The 25,016-nt window shown below is 42.4% G+C and overlaps 1 protein-coding gene across 4 annotated transcripts in view; it reads right to left on the bottom strand.

The window, feature by feature from the left end:
- The window catches only part of CALCOCO1 (calcium binding and coiled-coil domain 1), a 52,325-nt gene extending 34,420 nt beyond the window's left edge, over positions 1-17,905 (bottom strand). Inside the window, exons 1-10 of one of the 4 annotated variants that reach the window (XM_007425839.4) lie at positions 17,764-17,873; positions 14,396-14,438; positions 7,008-7,162; positions 6,233-6,335; positions 5,251-5,450; positions 3,935-4,093; positions 3,271-3,419; positions 2,371-2,461; positions 2,118-2,273; positions 783-1,037 (exon numbers count right to left, since the gene is read on the bottom strand). In XM_007425839.4, coding sequence (XP_007425901.1) covers positions 783-1,037; positions 2,118-2,273; positions 2,371-2,461; positions 3,271-3,419; positions 3,935-4,093; positions 5,251-5,450; positions 6,233-6,335; positions 7,008-7,148 — 1,254 coding nt within the window. In that variant the 5' untranslated portion in view covers positions 7,149-7,162; positions 14,396-14,438; positions 17,764-17,873. Of the gene's footprint in view, positions 1-782; positions 1,038-2,117; positions 2,274-2,370; positions 2,462-3,270; positions 3,420-3,934; positions 4,094-5,250; positions 5,451-6,232; positions 6,336-7,007; positions 7,163-13,713; positions 13,736-14,395; positions 14,439-17,763 lie in introns of those variants that run through there. The other 3 variants (XM_007425840.3, XM_025165193.2, XM_025165192.2) reach the window with 3 other exon arrangements.
- Positions 17,906-25,016: the final 7,111 nt, after the last annotated feature.

Here is a 25,016-nt window from a genome sequence, read left to right as displayed (position 1 = left end):
GAATGGTTGGAAGAACACTGGGACAATCCTCGTAATGTCAAAATACCCACTTTCAAACTCAAATGTTCCAAATTCCTGCACATAAAATCTGAAATGATAAAATTCTGTGCCCTGCTTTTATCTCTTCCCTCTGAATAAGATTTAGCTTTAGTTACCTTATAGAAGATAATCTAGTGAGGCATAGTAGGAAAAGTTCATTCCATGCTTGAAACATTCCCTAGAAAGGGTATCTGGGGAAGCATTTGGGTGCTTTAAAATACAGAATAATTTACTTCCAAAGCCGTATTTTTCTTTTTCTTTTGAAACTCCAAACATTAAATCTTGGCATTCAACTGCTTGGGGAATTTGTTCTTTCTGCATGCAAAACTGATTTAAAAACTTCCCCAGAGTTTAATTTCAATCCAAAACAAAAGATCAATGATTGCACCAATGCATGTCAGGATCCCTTTGCTTTATTCCCTCCCCTCTACAAAGAGAATAGGCAATGTGTATGTGCATTGGGAAAGGGGGTAGTATGGTATAGTGCTGAAAATACTGGCCTAGGATGAAGGAGATCTGGTTTCAAAACTCCACTTGATTATACAGTAGATCTCATGGAACATAATTCTAGGCCATCAGCCTAACCTATCTCACAGGACTGTTGTGAAGATAAATGAGATGAGGCCCCCACATGCATGGCTTCAACCTCCCAGAAGAGAGATGGAACATAAATGATGAAAGAAAAGAAAAACGAAGTTTGCTCAACTAGCTTAGGGGATCACATGCACAAGTGTCCCACATACCTCCACGTTCTGCAACAGCATGGCTTTCTCCTTCCACCATTGGCCTTTGCCTTCTTTCCACTTGAGGGTCATGTCAGCAAGCTTGATGTTGACCTCGGCTGCCTCAAGGCGGCTCTTGTGGAGGTCAGAGATGGTGCGGTCTCGGATGGAGGCCACACTGGCTAGCTCTTCCCCTAAGAGTGCCACTTTCTGCTGGCTGGCAGCAAGGATGTCCTGTGTGGCACGTAGCTGTTCACACAAGGACTCCATCTGTGCCTGGGAGGAAGGAGGACTGAGGTGAAGAGGCCCAAGAGAAGGTGGGGAGGCCATGCCTTACCTTCATGGCATTATGAGAGTTTCAGGAAGAGAATAAGTGGTCTATAATACTAACCATTAGGATTCAGCATACTTTCTAATCCTGAAGTGGGGAACCTGTCCCAGCAAGTACAACCACTGGATAAGGATGATGGAGTGTCATCTAATATTTGATGCATTTCAGGTTTTCAAGCTCTGACCTAATTCTTCTTGTACCAAAAACGTTTCTGACTCTCCCAAAGAGAAAGAGATGTTGATCTAGCTTCTTTTCCTGGTTCCCACCGACCCACCAACCCACTCCTCTGCTCTGCAAGCCCTGACAGAGCAAGTGATTTTGCCTAGATCTGGGCTGGCTGATTTTTGTTAGTCGGTTTTTGTTCTCTAAACATGAAACCAGCTCTGTTTCTTGTAAGTGTGTTCCAAGACAATTTACAAAACAAAGTCTATGGCTTTAAGGGACTTCCTGCACAATTAAATTCCTTATTTCTCCTAAAGCGTTTTTAAAAACTAATTCATGAAGTGTCTAGTAGATTCATTTTGTACATGAATCTTCTTCCACAAAATATACATTTGGAGAAAAAGGGTTGGGCAATGTCACCCTAGAATTTTTGCCTATGACACGTGATCTGTGCTTTGCTTGTCCAACCTTGTATTTTATCAGAGTCGGAAATATCATTCTGAAATCCTGGATTCCCAGATCCCTTTTTGTTGCAAACTACAACCATAGTGTCACATTTCCTCTGATTACAGAAACAGCATAGACCATTGGTTTGGAGATATCCACTGAAGGGCTACCTAAGGCTCTATACTCAAGGAAATGAGACTGTTACTTGCATTTAGGATGGGCAAAAAGGGGGTCCTGGGTAAAGGCAGCAATTACTCAGTGCTGAAGATGGGTTGTCAGGATTGGCTGTCTGTCTGCCTTCTCCTATTTGAGAAGTTCTGGGAGAACACCGACATCACCCCATCAGAGACAGCATGCTGGACTTGATGAACCTTATTTTTCATATTCCTAGAAGATTCCAGTCTTCATGTACTTACAGTGCGTCGGTTAGCGGCTGCCAGCTTCTGCTGCAACTTCTGAATATCCTCCTGCAGCATGAGAGCCTGGGAGACTTTCTCACCGTGACGAGACTTGGCTTCTTGCAGATCAGAGGCCAGGTTACGGCTCTCCTCCTTGGAAGCCTGCAGCTTGACCTGGAGAGGAGGGAGGATGTGTTTGGCTAACCATGCCAGCTCTGGTTTCCTGTTTCCTTCTGTGTCCCTCTTTTCAAACCTGTTATTCCATGTTTACCTGGTACTGCTCTTTCTCAGCATTCTCCTCTTTGAGCTGATGATGGATGTGCTCCTGCTCCCTCAACAGAGACTTGACTGTATCTTTCACCCTGCAGCAGAAAGGGCCCAAAGTTAGGATAGAAAGAGTACACACGTGTGAGGAACATAGGCTGTGCCCTTTCTACCCAGGGGTACTTCTAGAAAAGGGCTTTGAGGAGCCCTTTAGTTCCATTTTTGCATCTTCTTTAACACAGAGTGAGCGTCCATTAGTCCAGCAGCCTGGTTCTAGGATGATGCTTTGGCCAAAGCCCATTGATTTCAAGGCATCACTAGGCTGCTAGATGGATCAACTTCTCTGTATGAAAACATTCCTCAACAGAATCTAATTCACTGGCAGTGGGCTGTTATAATCAATGTAAAAATCAATATTGATCCCTAAACTTTCTTCATTCTTGTACCTCCTTCATCTATATTTAATTCATGACCTGAGTGGTAGTTAACATCCTCTGATAACTGTTCTATTTTAGAACAACTTGCATCAATGACAAGAAGGAATCTCTGCAGGCTTAAAAAAGATTCAGGGCAATAGAAACTATGATACAATACATTAAATCCTGGATCAGTTCCTTGAGGTTGAGTTAGAATGGCACAGAGTATTGATTCCATGATGATTCTGGTTTTAGCATATGAGAAGACGTAACTGAGCGTATCCCAACCTGATGTCCTCCAGGTGTGTTGCTCCTATAAACCTCTCACAGTCTGAGTTTATAGGAGTTCTAATCTGAATGGGACTCTGATTGCCTATTCCTGGCATACAGGATAGTGCCTATCTCTCTCTCTCTATCTCTCTCTCCCCCACCCCTTCTTCCCTCCCTCCCTTTCAATTGCACTTGTGGTGCTCCCCAAGCATGGCCTTGACCTGTCTAATTCCGTCTCCCTCTGAAGCATCTTCTCCCCCATCGCCTGGATATCGCCCTCCAGTTCCTGGATTCGGGCCAAGTGCTCAGTTTCTTGAATGCTTAGAGTGTCTCTCTGCTTGGAGATTTCTGCATAAGAACTTGACAGTTCCTGGTTGGGTGTAGAGAGGAAGAAGAGTGAATGACGTCCGTAACACTTGAATGAAATCTGAAAATCCAGCACCTAATTTTGCTGACAAAATGAACATAACAACATATGAATAACCTTGCTGAATCAGGCTAAGGCCCATTTTGTATTTCTCACGATGGCCATCCAGACACCTCTGCATGCTGCAAAGCAGGAGATGGAAACATACTCCTTTCCTACTAATGTTTTTCTGAAACTGGTACATGGGAGCATGCTTTGCAGACATTTTAATAATCATTGCATGCATTTTTATAAACAAATGAGTTAATCTGATGCAAGCATTAAGGCACAGGGGCATCCCTCATTTTTATAAAAGGGACACCCAGATCTTGCTTTAGGTTTGGAGTCAGACGTTGTACAAAGTTTTGTGGCCACCTGAGCTTTTGCATAGTGAGATAATGGGACACGACCCCATTCCTGAAGCTCAGGAAGAGGTGGAACCTGGTGGACCTACTGTAGATCCCAGTTTTCTGCCTTGCCTTGTATTGTGCAGCCAGCTTGGTGTGCTCATCACGCAAAGTGCTGAGCACTGCCTCTAGCTCTGCCACGCGGCTTCTCAGTTCTTGAACCTCTTCCTTCAGGCGGCAGGACTCACGCAACAGGGCTGCTTGCTCCTGACGACTCTCTTCCAGCTGAGTCTGTGAGGCAGTGGAGAGAGATACTGAAGCACAAAGACACCGGTCAGGGGGCGCATTCATTCAGTAGGTTGAATTTTGCTGTCTTTGTGTTGCTATCCTAAGATTAAGAGCTGATTAAAAATTAAATCATGATATAATCCTTCCAGGCTGCAATATTTCAAATCTATTTGTATGCTCCATTGTTTTTTTCACAACAACCTGCACAAGGAAAGCTCAGCAGGCCAGGGAAAAGAGTTTATCCCAGCCTTCAGATACTGGAATAAAGTTTTCATAGGGCAAATCCAAATAAGAAATGTCCCACCTGCAGCTTAATGGTCCTGCTACAGTTCCAGAAGGATGAAAAGCTCTGTGGTCTTGCCTTGATGAAAGCAGAAGGTCAGCCTTTTAATACTTGTACCAGGAATGGATAATCCAGGGGCATCTTAAAACTCTTCCCCCATCTCATTCCTTTCTGTCTTAAGAGAATGGACTGAGCACCTACAGATGTTGTTGGATTACATTCTAGACCACTAGCCATGTTAGCTGGGGTTGATGGGAGATGGAATCCAAGGGCATTAAAAAGGCCAGCCTCTGACACCCGTGCTGAGGAAAACCTCAGGTCATAGGTAAAGGCTTGAATTCAGGCCATGATGTACCCCCATGTTTGAATGTGGGAAGTGAAGAAGTTGACTCAAAGGAAGCAACCACTACATTTCCCCACTAAGCATAATTACCAGGGAAAGTTAGGGCCTTTCCCTCAACTGTTGTTACTGTTTAACCTTTAATTACATCAGACTATACCAGCCTGTGTAATATAGAAATAATGAGCATTCCCTTTGTATTAGTGATGAGATGGAAACAGAATTAAAATCAGGAAACATGAGCTTGCTTAAGTTTATTTCTATCACTTCCCTTCTCTAAGGAGTGCTAAGAATGTCTACAATAACCTTACAAAATAGGTTGGGTTGAGAAACTGTAAACAGGCCTAAAATCTAGAGAGCTTTATAGCTGAGTGAAAATCTGAATTTAGGATTTCCTGAACTGAGTTGAATGCTATAGTCAGGCAGCAAGCAACAAGGCATGAAAAATTATAGTCAAGGAAGGGAATATCTCAAAGGGTCTGGGGTCAAGGATGTTGGCTTAAAGTGAGACCCAAGGGGTTGCTTAGAATACCCTACCTCAAGTAAAGTGGCCTTGGGAACCACCAACAGCATGTCAGTTCCCCCTCCATCATCGCTGGCCTCCTCTAGAGTGACGAGCTCATCCATGGGACGGGGTTCGCTGAACTGGAAAGGGGAACTTTCACCACGCACCTCACCATGGCGATCCACATAACGGAACTGATATTGCTGGGGACCTGGTTTAGGTAAGTAGCTGGCTGTGAAAGGACAAATGTATTTGCTGTATTACCTTACTGACTTCTGAATATGAGGCTTTAGTTATTTAGTTATTAAATGTTTACACATTTCCAGTGACTCACAGATAAAAACATACAGAATAATAAAATCATATAATGATTACAATAAAACAAAAAATTTTTACATTAAAGCATACAAGGAAAAGCAGAGGTAGGAAATTAGGGTCTTAATTTTGGTTCATGTCCTCTCTTCTTAATTTCTGATGAACTGTTAAGATCTTTTTACTTTGCTGAGTTTTTAGTATACACTGCCATTTTATTTTGCTCCCAGTTTTACTGCATGGAATTGATTTGAGCACTCTGGACCATTTTATTGTATTCTGTGAACTTCTACTAAGCTGTTTTGAATGTATCTTACAAAGAAACACAGCATTTGCCATCATCTTAATATAGCACTCTCTTGGTGGTAAAAAAATGCCACAATGAAGATTCTGTGACATCAAAGAAGTTAAGCAAATGGCTGTATATTTACAACAGCTACAGATTGGTTAAAAATCAGATTTTCCATGTAGCACAGGATGGCGGTATAATCAGTATTAATGCTTGCATACATATTCTGTAAACAAAGGCCAGGACAGACAGATTGCTGAAACCAAGTTCAATAAGGCAGTTGTCCCACTTATCTTCTTTATCTTATGTCAGCATTCTGCCTTGGACAGGAAGTCATTCTTCAAGTGCTTCTCAAAACATTTAGCCGTGTATACTCTGATGAATCTGCTCTGGACTACTTGGAACATACCCACCTTGGAACTGGACACTGCAATGAAGGGTTCCTTCAGAAGCTCCGCCATCTGGCATTATACCCCACACAAAGGTATAATAGTCACGTACTGAAGAAGCATCCACCTGAGGCAAGGAATGGGAAGGGCATATTAGAAGATGTTGCATTTGTGTAACTCTCCCTGGAGGCCCCTTGCAAACCCAACACTATTGGATGCCACCACCTTTGAGTGTGAGGGGTATATTTAATGCTGCTCTTTACAGAAAATTCCTTATGAATTAAAAAAAAACAAAACAGCAGTCAGAACATTGAGAATGTAAGGTTCTAGCTGTGCTGTGCTGTCTTTCTACTTGCAGGGTATTTTGATTCTGTGCAGAAGAACATGTGTCTTCTTAATTGAGGGATGATGTATTCCCCTGGTAAATATGAATGACCCAGCTAGATGGTAGCACCAAGCCAGCCTTGGCTGGTTTTGGAAAGCTACACAGGTTTAGATTTTGCTTAGTACTTGGATGAGAGACCACCAGAAAATCTTATCTGTAGGCTTTTCCTACTTCCATGCTGTTGGTAAGAAAAATGACATGTCCATGTCCATGATGCTACAAGGAGTGGAGCTGGGTTTGAACAGCTCTTGACTTTAGCTTTTTACTGTATAGTTATTGAGTACTGTCAGAACTGCAAGTGGTAAAAATAACAGGTAACAAAAATGTGTGGTGTTCATATACAGTAGATTACAAATTCTCCAAAACTCCTGAGCACCTAAACACAATCATCCCACTTCTCCCCAATTGCAGTACCTTAAAGATCCCAATCCAGTCTCTGGTGGATGGCTTCATGCCAGGTGGCAGATTGTAGTGGCACTCCACCTTGGCATGGGGTACATAACTTGAGGCCACATTCAGGAAAACTACACTGGGGTGGGCCTGCGCCTCTTCCATCTCAGTAGCTCGGGCTGTGAAGCAAATGAAAGGGGTTGATAGAGCAAAGAAACAGCTGAGATGATCTCCTGGAGATTACAGCTCTGCTGGCACAGGATTTGGTGCTGAGTCAGCCAGATGGGCACCTGATCGGCAAACATCCTGTTGTCCAGGTGGATTGTTTTAGATTCTGGCCTTAGAAGGGGGAAAGGATGTCTCTTTTGCATGGGGATGCCTGTTACTTCAAGATGTCATAAGGCAACCCTGCTTTGGTTAGATAGTTAGTTCTGCTCTTTCTTTGAAGATGGAGACCCTAGGTTTCTGCCCCAGAGTCTTGCTCTACTGGCATCCCTGCAAACACATCTCAGGACATGGCCTGAGATGTGAACAAGGCTAGCTTTACATGCCAATTAAGTGTTGAGAAAGGCTGCAGCTCAATCCCCACCATCTTCAGTAGCAGAACTGAGAAAAGCCTTCCTTTTTGCTGAAGACCCTGGAGAGCCACTGCTAATTAGAGCGGAAGTACAGGATAAAGGAAAAAGGAATCTGAAGACAGGACATTACCACCTGCCCATCAGGGATGAGAACAGTGTGTGTGTGTGTGTGTGTGTGTGTGTGAAAAAACATATTGGGACAAAGCTGAAATCCATATATTTCTGATCATTCCTGCAGAATTTATTCCATTTCTGCTAGCACAGGCAAGGAGTAGATGGGCATGTGAGAGTGCACATGCTCTAAAACTAAGTATGGAAGAACCTGCTACTTCTACCCATTCATCATGCATCTTAACATTTTTCCTAACATTGTCCTCATATTTGCAAGCGGGTTTTTTTGTATTGCTTACAGATGGAGACTCAAATTAAATTATGTAAATGAATTAAACTGCTTACTGCACATGAATGAGTTTGATCCGCATACTCTGATCTGAAAGTGTATGCTTTTTCTGCAACAGCAAGAAGCTTTTGGCAAACTATTGTTTTTTTGACAGGAAGGGAAATATGAATAAGCAATAGGAGTGGCGGTGTATGTACAATGGAACATGGATGGAAGCCAGGAGGAAGGGACAGAGTCATGCATGATACCCAGGATGCCCTTCTTAATCTTTGCAGATTGTATTTCCATCACTGGGATACCTAGGTTAATTATTAATTGTTACAATGGTTTATTTATACCACACTGTCAGTTTACATGGTACATTGCAGTGTGTATGCACAGTATGTATGTATATATAAAAAATCTCTGCCCCCCTCCCCAAGGCACTTACGGTCTAGTTAATGATGGACAGGAGGAGTGGGAGAAAAAAGTTTTTTTAAAAAATGGAAGCCAATACAGTTCAGTGCTATAATAACAATGGCTTAATTTCAGCAAAGGAAGGGCTGCTGAGTTCAGGGAAGGGTGGCAGGAGAGCAAACGGTTCAGAGGATGGATGTTGAAGGGATGGAAAGAGAATAATATTGAAAGGGAAATGCTCCAGAACCCATTTTGTCTTATTTGCATAAGAAGTCTGAACATAGATCTGTTTTATCCTGCCATCATTTTTGCTCCCCAAGCCCTCAGGAACACTTTCATACTGAGTTGTGATTATTCTTATTGCAACCAGCCACAAGATGCCGAGAAACCCCGCAAGCAACCAGCCCTCCCTCCCTCCCTCCCTCCCAGAGGACAGCATAAAAAATGGCAGCACCCCTCCCCCAAATTCACTGATTTGGTGCCTTAGAAAAACATCGCAGCAATTGATAAAACAGAACAGCCACCCTAGCAGCGCTCTTCTGCTCACCATTTCACTGGTCCGGGAACAGTGAAATGGTATTTGGCGAGAGCACAAGCATCAGGAGGTCCCAACAATGAGAAAACAACCTCCCCTGCCCCCACCCCCCAGCCCATGCTCTGCATTTCAGTGGGAAAAACAGGGCTCCCAAGTTTTGAGTTGCATCACATTTGAACCAGAAACTGCTGAGTTGCTAAAGAGGAGCGACACTGTGGGATCACAGGGCCACAGAGCTGGTCCTGGAGCAACATGAATCCTGCCTGTGAACCAGCCACAGAATTTATGCAAGTAGATGAATCCTGTTTACAGACGGGCTAAAGAAAAACAAGGAGCTCAAAACTGATGACAGTTTTTCTCTACAAGATACTTGCGTGTGGAAAGAGGGGAGGGGAAGGAAGCCACACCTGGCAGCCTTATTAACCCTTCATCGGCATATTACTAATATCATTATTTCTCAAGCATCTCTATTCTACAAGATTCTTACTCAAAAAGCCTCATTGTCTGCCCCTGCAACGGCATTTCATGGCTGAACAATCAAGGACTAGAATGACCAAGGTCTCCCAGATGCCTTTCTAATTCTTACCAATTTGCTGCAGTTCACTTCAGGTAGTCCTTGTTTAGTGACCACAACTGGGACCAGCAACTTGGTCGTTAAGTAAAACTGCAACTGTGTTTACGATCTTACTTCAGCTTTCCTTTGCTTTACAGACCTGCAGGGGTTGGTTGTAAAGTTACTTTTTCATCATCATCGCAACTGCAAACAGTCGCTGTACGAGGCAGTCACTAAACAAAGACTACCTGTACCAAGTATGGGACTGGTAGGAAAAACCTCATGCAGTGGAGCTTGTGTTCTCTTGCAGTTTGCTTAAATGGTGCCAGTAACAAATATAGGTGAAATGTAAGGCTATTTATATTCTGTAACTGGCTCCCTCCTCCAAGTTTTACATATGGCTGCCCATTTTTCACTTACTAAGCTTGGACCTAGAGGGCAATGATGCTGTTATGACAGGCTCCCCCAGCCTGGACACACAACCAATGTGTGGATTTGTCCCAGGAATCCTCAGCAACAGCCATCATGGATGAATTTGGGGAACTGAAGTCCCCCAGTTTGAGGAGCACCTAGGTTGGGGAAGACTGTGCTATGGGACCATTGCAGAGGAGGAGGGAAAAAAAGACAAATCAGATTAGAATAGTCCATATAACTTGGGGCCTTCCGGGTGTGTAGGACTGCAACTCTCATCAAGCACAGCCAGCATGGCCAAAGCCCAGGGATGATAAAAAGACAGCAGTCTGTTAACATCCAAAGGGCACAATAGTTCTTTACCTTTGTCTTACAGGCTCAGCTTATACATGAAAAAGTTTTTTAAAAATTCAAAACTTTGTTACTCTAAGAATCCAGCACTTTTCAATCTGTTTTTTTGGGGGGGGCAGGGGGAACAATCTTGACTTCCTTCAGAAGTTCATTGGGGCTCTTCAAGAAAAAGGACACATCTCAAAAGGCTGTTTACTGCTGCAACTGACCTGCTCAAGTTACAGTCAGCTGATTGCACACAGTCTGTTTCAGAAGGAGGGACAGTCAGGCCCAATGGCCCACCAGCACCTACCACAATCTAGGCAGGAAACCAGAGCACGTGTCTGTCTAACTTTTAAGGGAAATTATGGCAAACCAGCAAGCTTTCCTTTGTAGGCAAATCAACAGGCAAATAGGGCCCCGCAGAAGATGTGAGTGAAAAACACTGAACTAACCTAGAAAGTAAATAAATGAAGGCTTCTGTGTTGACATTAGGCAATAAATGTAAGCTTGGGTTAGACCGGAACACAGCTTGTTCTGATCATATAAACCTGCGTCAAAGATCTTCCTTCAGGTTTCTCACCCGGGATCAAAAATTATCTGGAAGGCATCCAGAGGCAGACCTATCTTGGTTGTGGTACATCTTGAACCTGTGGAAACTTTTCTTACAGACTAACATTTGGCAAGAGAGGGTTTTGTTCTTTTTCCCAAGCAGTTCAGAACCTTACAACGTACTTTAGAAAGACTCTTCTTTTATGCCTTTCATTAGACACTTGCAATGTAATTTCAAGTTGTTGTTGTTTTTTAATATAGTGTTTATTGGAAATGAAACTTTTTGCTGGAACCTCACGCTGAAGGGCAGGTCTGTTTCAAGGCAATCAAGCTGAGGCCCTGGCTTTTTAGCACCATAACATTACAAGGACAGGATGAGAAAGATTCGCTGTCAACAAGGCAAGGGACCAGTCCCTCACAATGGGATGCAGCCTAGATAATAGCTGCTTGTTTCTGGCATTTACAGGAGAAGCAAAGGATCACAGCAAGTATTAACAAGTTTGGCCATGAAACTGTAAAAGCAACCAGCGTGGTCTCTCAATGATATAGCTGTGTCTGACAATCCTTCTCCTCCTTCAACCCGGGAGACCTAGGAGCAAACAGCCCTAATGTGACAATTTGCCGCTCTGCAGTACAGCAGAGCACTTGGGTGTGATTTTACTGTCACTTTTTTTTTTTTTTTAAGGAAAAAGCTTAGCTCCATCATGAAAATGAAAGAAAGTTTAAATACACACACGTGTTTTTGTGAAACCCAAATGTGACATTAGACATTTACATCTGAAAATATATAACTAGCTTTGTAAATCAGTAGGGGCAAAAGGGATGGCAGGAAAATAAGATTTCAGACATATCACATATATTCTTTTTTTACTAGATCCCCAAATCCACTGACTAGAGTGAGGTGCAAAATGATGGCGGGGTTGTGTGGGGAAATGGGCTTGAAATATACAAAATACACTTCTCAGCACCATGCTAGGTCCAGAACATTACTGCATTAGAAGTAATTTTCCCTATACAAAATCCACTTCCATCCAGCTTTGTTTCAGCAGTCTGGTTTTATGATAGCAGATCTTTCTATTGTTGCTGTTGCATTGTTAAACAATCGGGAGTTGGAGATTTTTGGTATTCTACTTCAAGTTACCCTGAGGTCTACCAGGAGAGCCAAATCTACCTTCTGTTCACCCTCATTTTAGGCCATCAAGTCAACTCTCTGCCTGAGGCAGGAAATATAGAGCTAGAACATGTGGATGGATTGAGCACCTGGCCGACATCTGGGTAATTGGAGCTCCAGGAAATCCAAACCGAGCTGCAGATTTCATGGCTAATCTACCCATAACCCCAAACTGTAGTCTCCAACAAGACCCACCTGTGAAATTAATTTCACTAGATAAGGTAATAGCTACTACTTTAAGAAGAAAAGGATGAAACTAGCTTCCCCTACCTGGCACGTAAACTATCATCATCATCATCATCATCATCATCATCTTAGCCAGCAATTTCTGACTGGAGCAAACCTTTTCTTGGAGTGTAGGTAAATCACAAGGTCAAACCCTTAAAAAAACTGGAACATCCATGTGCAGAAACAGTGAACCTTCGAGTACCAGATTCAATAACAGAGAGATGAGGAAGCCCTTTGTTCCCTACTTTAGGACTCCGGAGGTATCTGATTAACATGGCTGAAAGCAGAAAAATGAATAACAACCATGGCCTCCTTCAGTGAGGTCATCCTTAAGAAGGTAGATTAGGGATTGTTTACCTGAACAATATGCTGTTGTCAGAAGAATGAATTTATTGCCTAGGGATGGGAGAACAGAATGTAATTCTCCTGTCTATGCACCCACAACTATGTGGACCTGACTCTGTTTAATTAGTTTCTCCTGTACTACTTAGGAGCATTAAGAGGAACCATGCTGGATGAAACTAGCCACTTATCTACTCCCACTTGAAGCAGGAAATGTTCCCAGGGAATCCAGAAGTAGAACATGTAATGGCAAACTAGCTGTAGTTCCTGGTAACTAGCATTCAGAGTAGATATTAGGTGTTTCCATCTGTGGATAGCATATAGTGCTGTTCTGTCAGCCTCCAGATGTTTTGGACCTATACGTTTCAGAATACCCTAAGTCAGGCTGGCTACAAATGGTAGGAGTTGTAGTTTTAGCAAATCAAGAGGCCAAAAAGTTGGGGAAATCTTCCATATACAATAATATTAATGAATAAGGCATTTACAAATGCATCCTGCTTGTAGATCAGTACACTGCATGTACCACTTAGGTGGTGGAATGTTGATTTGCAAGGTAGTCTCTGGACTAGAGATCCTAGCTTCTACTGAATAGTCTAAGCATGCTTGGGGTAAAAAGGCATTGGTTGTGCTTGTGGCATACAATCAAAATGTGTCAAAACTAACTGGTACTGTACTGTCATTACTATTAGCAAAGAATGCTGCATGTAGCACAAGTATGACTAAAGCTAATATCTTAGGTGAAAATTACTAAAAATATGTGAAAGCCTTGGTTGTCCAAAGCCATGGTGGTTCATATCTATAGGTTCATCTGGTGATGGCCATGGCAAATGGAAGAGTGCAACTTGGAATGTAAGGAACAAGACATGGTTAAGATTAAAAGAGACAGAGAAAATGCAGAATAATTTTGATAGAAAAAATAGTCTTTTGAAAATGGGTAAAAAGTGCTAAACAAGGACCCTACGGCAAAGTGAATGAGATGAAGAATAAAAGTGATGAATTAATTTGGGAAGAAATTGAAGTGAGGAAATGCTGGAAGGGATATTTTAGAGACTTAAGTGAAAATGACAATATGTTGATGAACTGAATCGATACAGATGCTATAGTGTTTAAAAATTGGGGAAAAAGAAGTCATAAGATTGAGAAAATGTTGAAAAATGATAAGGCTGCAGGTGTAGATGGTGTAACTGGAGACATCTCATGCTTTTCCAGAGGCTTGCTCATCCAGAAAACTTACCGAAACTGATACGTGTGCAGTCATCACCCATCTATAATTCAAATTAGATTGTGGGTAGTAAATAAATCTCATAAAAAATGTTAAAATATTATTGTGGCTTGATTATGGAAAGGTAGTCTATTTAACAGATGTGTGAAGACTGCATCTGTGCCTAATGATAGGAAGAATGCCATTATTTTTTTCCTACATAAAGGGAAAGGCTGCAAGAGTAAAGGGGGATTAGTTGTTAAGTGTGCCTGTGAAGGTGTTCAGCAGAATTCTAACTGAAAAGGTATGAGACGTGTCAATGAGCAAAATTTGGAAGTGCAGTGTAGCTTTATGAATTGCAAGAGATATATAGGTCAAATTTTTGCTCTTTGGTAGTTCATTGAGAATTGTGTGAATGTGTTTTGGACTGATAGGTATGATCCATCAGGGTGCCAGCCTCAGAAGTCAGCAGACAATCAGCCACCTAAGGCTGAATCAGCATAAAGATCAGCAGGAGGTACAGAAGAAGTCAGGTGACGAAGGTCAAAACACTGGAATAAAACCCAGTCCCAGGATGCACTGGCATCTGCATCTGGCCTATTTAAGAGCAGCTGTCAGCAGCTGGCAAGGTCACGCTTCCCTATATTTTCTGGAGCACTGCATGCACTCACATGGCCATCTCCCTGCCTTTGTAATTTACTGCAGTACTACTCACCAGTAAACTCCTTGTAAATCAACCAGGCATATGTGGGCTAAATCTGAAACAAAACAGAATGTGAGAAAGTCTATGGCTGATTTAGAGAAAGTGGACAATATAGTGAATAGGCTTCAATTATATAATAAAGTAAAACAAACATCTAATAATAATATAGGAGAATATATGAAATAATTAATGATTCAACACTGAGCATGGACTAAGACAAAGATGTGTTTTTTTGGTTGCATTTGTGGAGAAATGTATAAAGAATGCATGTGACGACATCAGAGGTATGTTGATTGGGGATGTGGATGTGTGTATAGATTTGTATGTAGATGATGCCATATTGCTGACTAGGCCCAAATGATTTGCAGAAAATTGCAGATAGACTGCATGATGCAATGGATGTGGGAATGCATCAAAGTCCAAATTAATTATGTTTGACAGGAAAATAGAGTGAATAATTGAAAGTTATATATACATAGCAAAAAACAAAAACAAACCTGGAGCAAGTAGATGACTTTGAATGTTTAAAGATTAGAAACTGGATGGAGACATTTTAAGACATGCAAATGTTGGCAGAAAGGTAATGGATAGCATGTGGCCTACTGACATGAATATACCGTATGTCAAAAGAAACTAAAACGGCCAAGCGTAGGAGTGTTTTTATAACATGGTTGGGCACGTTAGGAGAAACATAAAAGTTGAACGTTGTAGCAATGGGTTACTCAAGAACCATGTACAGTATGGCAAAGGTAAAGGAAAAGATGGGGGTCAAGATAAATGGATGATGAATGAGTGTGGACTAAATACAAAAATAGTGACTGGTATGAAAGAAGTACATTGTAGTAGCTTGGTCATATAGAAAGAATGAATGTGGAACAAATTAAAAACCAATATAGGAAGGAAGAATGAATGGGTTGAGAGGAAGGGGAAGATCAAGAAAGCCATATCTGGATAGAACTGGTAAGAGAGAGGTGAGAGATTTAAAGAAAACACACACACACACAAACACACACACACAGAGTATGAAGCAAGCTCTGTATGGATACGGTGGAAACAAAGGTGCTTTGATAGAGATAGAGGTATTTGTTATCTTTCCTTTCCTTATCTCATGTTTTTAATGTCTTTGGTTTGCTACTTCTTATCCCTTTTCTGGATTTTGCAAAACACCGCTTACTTTGAAAAGGAATAGTATGAAGTTTATTTGTCTGTTATGCCCTTAACAACCGGAGATCAGGATAGCTGAATGTTTTCTCCCACAGAATTCTGCCTGACGCAATCATCACAAAACGCCCTCTTGGATCTGTTGCATCCTGTGGACTTTTGTTGGGTATCACAAAGGAAGAACAGCTTTTTTATCGAGACTTCCATCCTGAGGAACAGCCTCCCCTTAGAGGGTGTCCCCGTTATTAAAGTCAAGATGCATGCTGAAGACTTTTTTTTTATTTCTAAAAAAATCATTTTGAGTTTACATTTTATTCACCTTGGCATTTTTGACATGTTATGATACTACAATGGCTTGCAGCCACCAGTCATTTTATTGTATAGGTTCTATTATTCCATTTTTTTGTTTTATTTACTTTATTGGTTCAGTTTGTATAACCGCCCATCTCACATACGTGACTCTGGGCGGCTCAGAGTTTTACTCAACGTCATGCTGCCTTTCTTCCATACTAACATTAAACTCGGCCTGAAGATGTTTTTCCTAATTGCCAGTACAACTGCTTTCCCTGAATTTGTCTAACTGCCTTTTCAAACTGCTAGGTGTCGTGACATCTTGTGACAACAAATCCGCCCCTTTCTTTAAACATGGAAGTACTGCGGTAGCGGTTCCTTTTTCTTTTCCTCCATCTGCTGTTCAGCTTCTTGCATTATTTGAAAAGGAAAAAGAATCGTTTACTTTCTCCTCGCCAGCTGCGGCATTCCGCTGAAAAGACCAACCCTCCTGTCCTTGCAAATAATTTATATCTATTATATTTACAGTAGGGGCTGCTCTTACGTGGGCTGAGAATACAGTAGAGGGGGAAGAGAATTTTCTCTCTAACCTTCGTGGGGCGGCAGAATCTTAAATGTAAGGTTTTTTTGTTCTTTCAGATAAATAAGGGCGTGCTTTTGTGGACCTCCCGGGCCCTCCATCTTACTCGCGTGAGCTACGGGGGGAAGGCACGGACGTGGCAACCCTCCCTCACAAAGGAGGCCTGTTATGAAACCAGGTGGAGCCGGGCCTGCCCGCACGAGCGCGCGTCTCCTCCCCGCCGCGCGCCAAGGGACCCCGCCTCTGCCCGCGTGACCCGGGCGAGCCACGTGGCCCGCGAAGCCCAGCCTGGCAGTTCCCGGCACTGTGGCCACATTCCTTTCCCCGGGAGCAGCTAGGGACCCGGGGCGGGGCTTCTTCGAGAGGAGCGCCAATCAGAGGCCGGGAAGCAGCCCAGCAAAACAACCCAGCGGGGGGAGCTGCCTATGGAAGAGACGGAGGCGTGGGAAGACGGAGCACCTCGCTGGCCTGGGGCGCTGCTTGCGCAAGGCGCCCTCCTCCCGGTTTCTGACGGGAGAGTCAGCTCGCGTGGACTTTTAGGGAACGGAGGCGGCTCTTCGTCCCCCTCCTTGTTTGGGGAGAAAGCTGTAACTCTTCTGCTGCAGCAGCGCCGTCCTCTTGGCGCCTCGGCTTAGACTGGGCAGCTCCAAGGCAAACAAAGGAAATTGGCTTTGCAAGAAGCCACAAGCCCCATCATGTCCTGCCTTCTCCCAAACAAACACCAGATCGCGCAAACCTCGCAGCTTCTTCGCAGTTATTACGCTTTGGGGGAATTTTTGTTGGGGGGGGGGCAGACTTCTGGAGTCAAAATGGATACCCAAATTAGATTAGTAGACAGGAGCGAAAGATCACAGGCAACGAATATCCCCAGCCGTTAAGCAGGAAGAGAAGATTTGGGGTGCCCCAAAACCGAAAAGTTCATGTATGTATAAAGGAAACAGTAGGGGTATCGATGTGGAATAGAGATCAAAGTTCTTTCAAACTAATCATTGGTTAGATTCGTTCAGAAATTCCCTTTTTCAACGACTGCTCTTCCCAATTTCCTGCCTTTTGTGCTGCAAGTTCAGAGTTAAAGGCCTACTGAAGCCTTTCGCACACTTTCTCTCCCCCTTTCAGGTAGGGAGGAGTGAAGACCTTTGCAATCACTGCCCCCTTTTTTATTTTGATTTCTGTACTGACAGGAAGTGTAGTTGATTAAAAACTCCTGAACTCACAGAGAGGAATGGAAGGAGGGGTGTCCCCCTCCCCAAATACACCCCAAATCTGATCCTTCCGAGCAGTAACAAAGACAAAGCAGGAGGAGAGAAAACAGAAATGCCCCTTCCCCGGTACAGAAGACGTCTCTTACCCAGAGAGCAACCAGCTGGTCCACTAATCTTTTAGCAACAACAATAACAGCCTTCAAGCCAGCTGAGAGAGGCGGAGGCAGGCGAAGCTCCAAGTGCTGCCGGGAGTTGTAGTTCTCTTTCCCTGCTCGTAAATTAAAGACGAGCGAAGAGGTAAGATTCGAGCTCCCACGGAGGCCCGGGAGAACGCCTGGGATTCTGGGTTCGGTAGTTCCAAGGCCCAGCGACTCAAGGGGAAATAGTGCTTATGGGACTCCAAGTTCCAGGGAGCACCTTGGGCTGAGGGAGATGGGAAGCAGTCCACGGGGAAGGAAAATAAATTATTTAGAAGGGGCTCAGGTTGCCACAGTGGTAGATCTCATATTCTGAGAGTGGGTCGAGGTTATTTTCCTAAGTATTATGAACAGTTTTCCCCACCAAATCCTCTGGGATCTGACCAAAACTGTACTGTATAAAAATTCAGAGATGACTCCAACATGAAAAAGTACAGCACTGGAACTGAAGTGCAAGCAGACAGGAAGATGATAAAATAACGTAGACCTAAGCTGCAATATACAGTATAATAGGGCTATAAAAATGTACAGGGACATTTGAATATGTACACATGGGGCAATGAACAAGTAGGGACATTGCATACAATGATCCAAGGATAAAAATAGGGAGTTATTCATGGGCATCATGCTAATGAATAGGTTGAGAAGATGCTCCAGTGAGTAACATCCATATACAAAGTCAGGAAAACAATCTCAAATGCATTTACATGAATAAGAGAACAAATGCACCAAGGAAATCTCTGTTTTCTGTTACATCATTGTTATAAAAGTCAAACTGCAAGTTTAAGTCTTAAGAGAACAGGCAACATTGATTTTTATGTACAACACAGGACTCTACTTGTCCCTAGCCATGTTGTGAATATTTAAATATTTCAGTTATACAAATATTTATATGTTGTCTACTCCTAATACCAGTAAAACAATAAATCATTCATAAGGCCACAGAACAGACAATAATTAAACAGCATCAAATAGACCATCCCAGCAGCCACCCTCTGAATAAGGTGCTGTCATTGTTATGGATCGCTTTCCTCCCCAAGTACTATACTCTGTGGTCACTGCTTTCAGGAAAAACAACACAGGGGCCATCCTGACCTTGAGAGCAAGCTGTTCCAGAGTGAGGGGGCTGCGTCAGAGAAGGCCAGGTCCTCCCCTTCCCTCCTGGGGGTAGGAACCTGGCACATGTCCTCTTAGCCTGCACATATTGGACAGGCAGGTTCTGTTTGGAGCAAATGGTCCTAAAGGTAGTGAGGACTAGAATCATAAAGGAAAGAACTAGTACTTTGAATTGGTCCCAGAAGCCCTTCAGCAACCAGTACAGTCACAACAGTATCAGTGTAGCTTTGCTGTACTGGGTTCCATCACTCAGCAAGTGGTGGAAAAGGCTATGCTCTTTACCACCTGTAGTTTCTATAGATCATGTACTGTAAAGTAAATTGCAGTAATCTAACCAGGAGAGTACAAGGGCATAAGTCTCTGTAGCCAACACTTTTTGGTCCAGGAAGGGTTACAAATGGTGAACCAGCTGGAGCTGGCCAGGACCTCCAGACTGCATGCATGGTCCTTCAATGAGAGGGTCACTCTGAGCTAAAGATGGAGTTAGCCTAGTACTAGAGGCCCTCTGCCCCAAAGTAGCTCCATTTTGCTGGGATTCATTCTGAGCCTGTTCCATCCCATCCTAACCCTCCCAGGCTCCAAGAACCAGATCAACACTTGCACTGCATCTCCTGCTTGGCCCGGGGTAGAAATGTTCAGCTGACTGTCCTCAGCATACTGATGATACATCACCATGATGATTTCTCTCAGAAACAGGAGGACAAAAGCTTGGAGAACCCACATGGAAGTGCCCAATGGCTCAATCTATCCTCCCCAACAGTACTGATTGGAACCACCCACTCATGAAGGAGCAGAACCACTGAAAAAATGCCCCCAATCTCCAATCCTTGCAGTGGTCCAAAAGGTTATCTTAATGTATGAGATGTGGCAGGAGAAGGAGGAATACAGCCCCCCATTCTAGTCCCACTACAGGTCATCCACAAGGACAATCAATGTAGTTTCCATCCAGTGCCAAGGCCTAAACCTAGACCAGAAGGACCAAGATTATCCACTCCATCTAGAACTCTCCATAATTACTGTGTATCATCTTCTTGACAACCTTTCCCAACAGGAGAGGTTGGAGATGGGGCAATATTTATTCAAGATTAATTGAGTGATGGCTCTTGAGGAGGGGTACACCACTACATTTTGTAATTTTTTATGGACATGCCCTGGTAACTGTCATGGCCTGATAACATTGCTTTCATCTCAACCCTAGCCATGCCTGATGCAGATTTGAGTCATTGTTAGCTGTTCTGGTTTTTTTGTGTAGTGTTGTCCCCCTTATCTTAACACAATTATTGCCCTGCAAACAATTTGGCATGCTTTGCTGACCATTTGGTTGCTGTTCACACATGGATGCCTATACAGGTCTTCCAATCAGCATTACATGGCTGGAGGTAGAGCAGGAAAGGGGTGATAGCTAACTTGCTATAGTTGTGCCAATACTGTATATTAGCCTTCTGTCTCTTCCAAGGTTTATTTCCTTACCAGTCCTGACGGTTACCTGTAACCCTATGCGCCATCTTCATCCATGGCAAAAGCCTGTATGAGGGAAATACCCTGATTGTTCATACAATTGTGCGGTCCCTCAGTTTCTGTACTTCAACAATGATTAGTATAATTCTTTTTTCATGCCTCCTGGAGATCTAAGAATAAGTAAATAAGCTTTGGGGATGTGAGTGGGTTAGCAAGCCATTGTGGGACATACCACATTGCAAAGTATTTGATGCTTTGCCCTGGAAACAATTTGGTGTGCTTCACTGACCGTTCGGTTGCCATTCTCACCTGGAAGCCTATATGGCCCTTGCAGTCAGCATCATGTGGCTGGGGGCAGAGCAGGAGTGCCCAATGGTGAGAGCTAACCCTTTATAGTTGTGCCAGTATTGTATGTAAGTCAGTTAAACAATGCCGTCTATCAGGACTCAGGAAGTGTGCCTTCTCTGTTGTGGTACTTGCACTCTGGAATGATATTGCCCTGGAGATGTATGTAGCTCCCATCCTGATTATGTTCCAGAAGTCTTTAAAACTTGGTTGTTCTCCTAGGTCTTGGGGTAGGGTGTTAGTGGAGCCCCAGCTGATTGTTCGCTGTGTTATATGGTGTGTGGTTTGTCCAGACATGTAGGTTCTTTTGACTGCATTCTATTTTTAAGCTTAGGCCACCCAGAGTCATTCTGGAGTTGGGCAGCCTCTAAATCTTAACAACTACAACAGCAATAATGCTATAGCACCAAAATGGAGAAGGGGTACAGAAGTTCACTAGTGGTCAGTGTGAGAGATTGCTGCAAATCTGACTGGACTACAAAGTGTACAGCTCAAAGTGAAGGACAGAATATGTCTCTTTCTGCCAAAAATCTTTCTTTAAATATGGTATAAAATATCAATTATGCAAAGTGTTAGAATTTTAAAATTATGTTGAAGGGAAGGATGGGAAGAACTTGGATTGGCATGGTACGGGTCAACCGGTCTTTTGTGCCTCTATCTTAAGCCATCCATTACTCCAAGGCACAGAGTCTCTGGTCCTTCTGTCCACATGTTTATGCATTGCTCTCACTGCAGAGAGAGGTCAGAGAAAGACAGGACGAGAAGCTATATCACCAACACTGGTTGTAGTGATTTTATTTGAAATTCTCACATATATATTTTATTGTGCACTTCCTTAGTTGCTGTTACATAGTTCCAGTGAACTAATATTTCAGTGCACATAAATAGCCAAGTCCAAAATGCGACTGAAGTCTCTCTATGGGCTTTCAGTGCCCATTTTGCTGGATGAAAATTTAATCATTGGAACTTGGAATCTTGCAGCATGTTTCATTAGGGGTATGCTCAAAATACCGTTTTGCTAATTTAAAGATGTAGCATGCTACTGTTTTGCCAATTTTTGGCAAGATCATACCTTTCCCGGCCTGCTGGTTTCCTGATGTGTTGTATCTTTAATTCCTGCCATATCCTGTCATCTTATAGATGCTCAGTGGGCTGATTTTGGTTCTCCTATGCCCCTTTTTTTCTTTTAATTTTTAATTTGCTTTTAAACTGGGGAGCCTTTTTTTTTTTCTTCCATCTGGGCAAACTCGGAAATGTCTTTTCTGTATATTTTGGTGGACAGGGCTGAAGCAGCTAAGAACCCTTTCCTACTTTTTACATACCAACATGAGAAGAAATGAGAGAAACAAATGAAGATGGAAGTGGTTCAGACTTAGTAGAGGATGGACACACTGAGGTCCTCCAGAAATCAGCAGAGGGGTTCCTGTGGACTGAGCCATCTATCAAACCGTCACAGCTTATAGTTCAATAGTCCTGGTCTACTGTTCCTTCTAGAGAATATGGTAGACTGAGACCTCTCTACAGCTTTCCTTAGTAGTCTTGGAGTTGCTAGAGAGAATGGCACTTAACCACTTAAGAGGCACTTTACCGTTTAAAGATGTGAATGGCACTATGAATGCCATTCCAAAACCTTTATCTCTTTCCTGTCAATATAGCATAGTCAGTTTAGAGATAATGTTTCAGATTGTTGTTTTGCTTAAATATCCAAGCTCTTTTAGCTTCATTTTCTTCCCTGACTGTGGGACATTGGTTTGAAGACCAAGAAAAGCCTCTGCCAGTACTGTCCCCAAATTAGTCACCTCTGCAACACAGGAACCATAGCTAACTGTAAATGATCTGCTGAAAAGTTTAGCTGATGCTTGAATAGCTGTCCACAGGTCCACAGTACAGCATTGCATATAGAATGATGATCTTCATGGGAGTTGTCGGTAGAAAATCTTTTCTCCAACCTCATCATAAAAGTAATTGTTTAAAATATGCAAAAGAAAGCCTTGATAAGCCTCAAGTGCTTTGGAACAAAGTGTTTTGAAGTGACGAAACGAACATTGAAGAGTATGTCTACAACCACACAATACATTTGGAGGAAAAAGGAACAGGGGTGGCTTTGGGGTTATGTAGTGCCAGTGGGACCAGGAAATATTGTCCAGAGGGAAGGAAGAATGGATTCAAATAAATATCAACTTATACTAGGAGTTCAAGTTCCACAGTCAGTGGGAGGAAAAAAAAATTACCTCCAAATCAATCTTTTAGGACTTAAAGGAAAGAACATAAATGTTTTGGAATAGCCTTCACTGGCTTATATATTACTGAAAATCTGTGAGTTGATCTTAAACATGCAGTGCACACAAAAAGACCTAAGATTATTTTTGAGTTAGAAGAGTGCAATGAAGAATGGGAAAAAATTCAAATAGCAAATATAGAAAGATTTTAGCTAGCCACATAAATGTTTGGAAGCTGTTATTTCTACCAAAGGAGGTGTTTCAAAAAGGGTAAAAGGGTGTCCAAACATCTGCACCTGGCACATACACCTTTTTCTTATTTTGAATCCATAGACAAATACACATAAATAGGTAAGAATAATTTTCAGAAAGATGTTATCATATAGAGCTTGTGTTGGCTTCTATTCACTCTGTTCACTTAAGCATTAATTGAAATATAGAGGTTGACTCTGGGTGCTAAATTTTGCATACAACTGTACAACATGAAATTTCCTGGTGGCCTCTCATCCGAGTTCTAATCAGGTCAGGCCCTGCTTAGCTTTTTCTAAATCAGCCGAGTTTGACTAGCCACTTCCACTTGTTAAGGCCAGCTCTGTATTTAAATTGTTGAGTGTAGAGGCTTATTTTAAGTAGTTTGCATAGGAGCTAAGTTTCTGTCTGGTGATACTTTATTTTAAACTCAGCTGTTCTCCTAGTTCTGTTTTCATACAAGTTCAGTGACACTGTCATCAGAATCAGAGAGAAATAACAAGATAAGGATTTAAGAGAGGAGGGGACAGGAAGTGGATATTCACACTAGAAACTGAAACTAGTTTGTATACAACATGCATTTGCAATTTGCATGTAATATAGATCCTATCTAGAATATGTAACAGCATTCATGTATGAACATAAATAGTGTGCCATAGGGCTTAGCTTTATTTCATGAGTGAAATTAAGAGTGAATAAATTGAAAGCTTTGCACTAATGTATAGATAGGAAGAGATCTGCCAGAAGAAGTTGCCCTTACTCATTGTCCATTATCATTAACAATGGCATCTGAAACAACTTCTGTCTTGCATCTGGGAACTGATTGGCTCTTTAAGAGATTCTTGACCAATAACTTATAAATGTCTCAACCCAAAGGTTTTGGGTAGCTATTCCATTTTTTCCCCTTCCATAACAGAGTTTCTAGAAAGGCAAAAAGACTGGGAAAAAAACGATTGCAAGAAGGAAGACAATATTGTATGAAAGCTCACCTCATCCCTATCCGTGCCTCCATAAAATTCTCTGAATGTGAGAGGGCGATTATATATTAAAAGCCTCATCTAAAAGCACCCTCTCTCTTTCTGGAGTATTGCCAAAGCAATTTCCAGACAAATTGTTGGAAATTTCTGCCACAGGCAAGTGGGTTACCTTTTAATTAGCTTGCTCACCTGTTGGCCAGGATATTAAAAAACAACAGTTGTACCCGACATCACTATTGATTGATCTATTCTGTTAGAAAGAGCCCCTCGGCATTTAAATGAACCCACCCGTTTCCTCTGACTACTGTACATATTTGCTATTATTCCAGCTTGTCCATTTCTGATGGGAGGGGAAGGGATGAACCACTCCTTGCCTGACATATTGATAGAATTTAGACAGCTGAAGCTTCATGCATTACACTGTTTCCATGCTAAGAATGAAGAATAATTTGGTTGGTTACACATCGAGGTACACAGATTGAAAGAGACAAAACCAGAGCATGTCAAATATTGCAATAATGCTAGAGGACTAGGGAGCGGAGAGAACGCCTTTCGGGTGGCATCCTTGAAAGAAATAGGTCTATAGGTAGCTTCTATCCAGCATCCCATTCCTGCATGTGTTGCACTGTTGTTTGTATTGTATACATCAAGGGAGTGGTACAAATTTTATTTATATATTTATTTACATGATAGATATAGTCACCCGTCTCACACAAGTGCATCTGGACAGTTGACAAAGATTAAAATACAGAAAATCCACCACATATAACCATGTAATGGTATGTGGAAATGACCTTGGGAGATAGGAGGAAGAGTCACAGGCTAGGCAATGGTCAGA

The sequence above is a fragment of the Python bivittatus genome, unplaced genomic scaffold (genome assembly GCF_059951505.1).
Source record: "Python bivittatus isolate LINGU-HERP-01145 unplaced genomic scaffold, Pbiv_v1 ctg000220_np1212, whole genome shotgun sequence".
In the NCBI taxonomy this organism is placed as follows: domain Eukaryota; kingdom Metazoa; phylum Chordata; class Lepidosauria; order Squamata; family Pythonidae; genus Python; species Python bivittatus.
The sequence above is the reverse complement of the archived record's forward strand: the minus strand, read 5'-3'. Positions and strand labels throughout refer to the sequence as shown.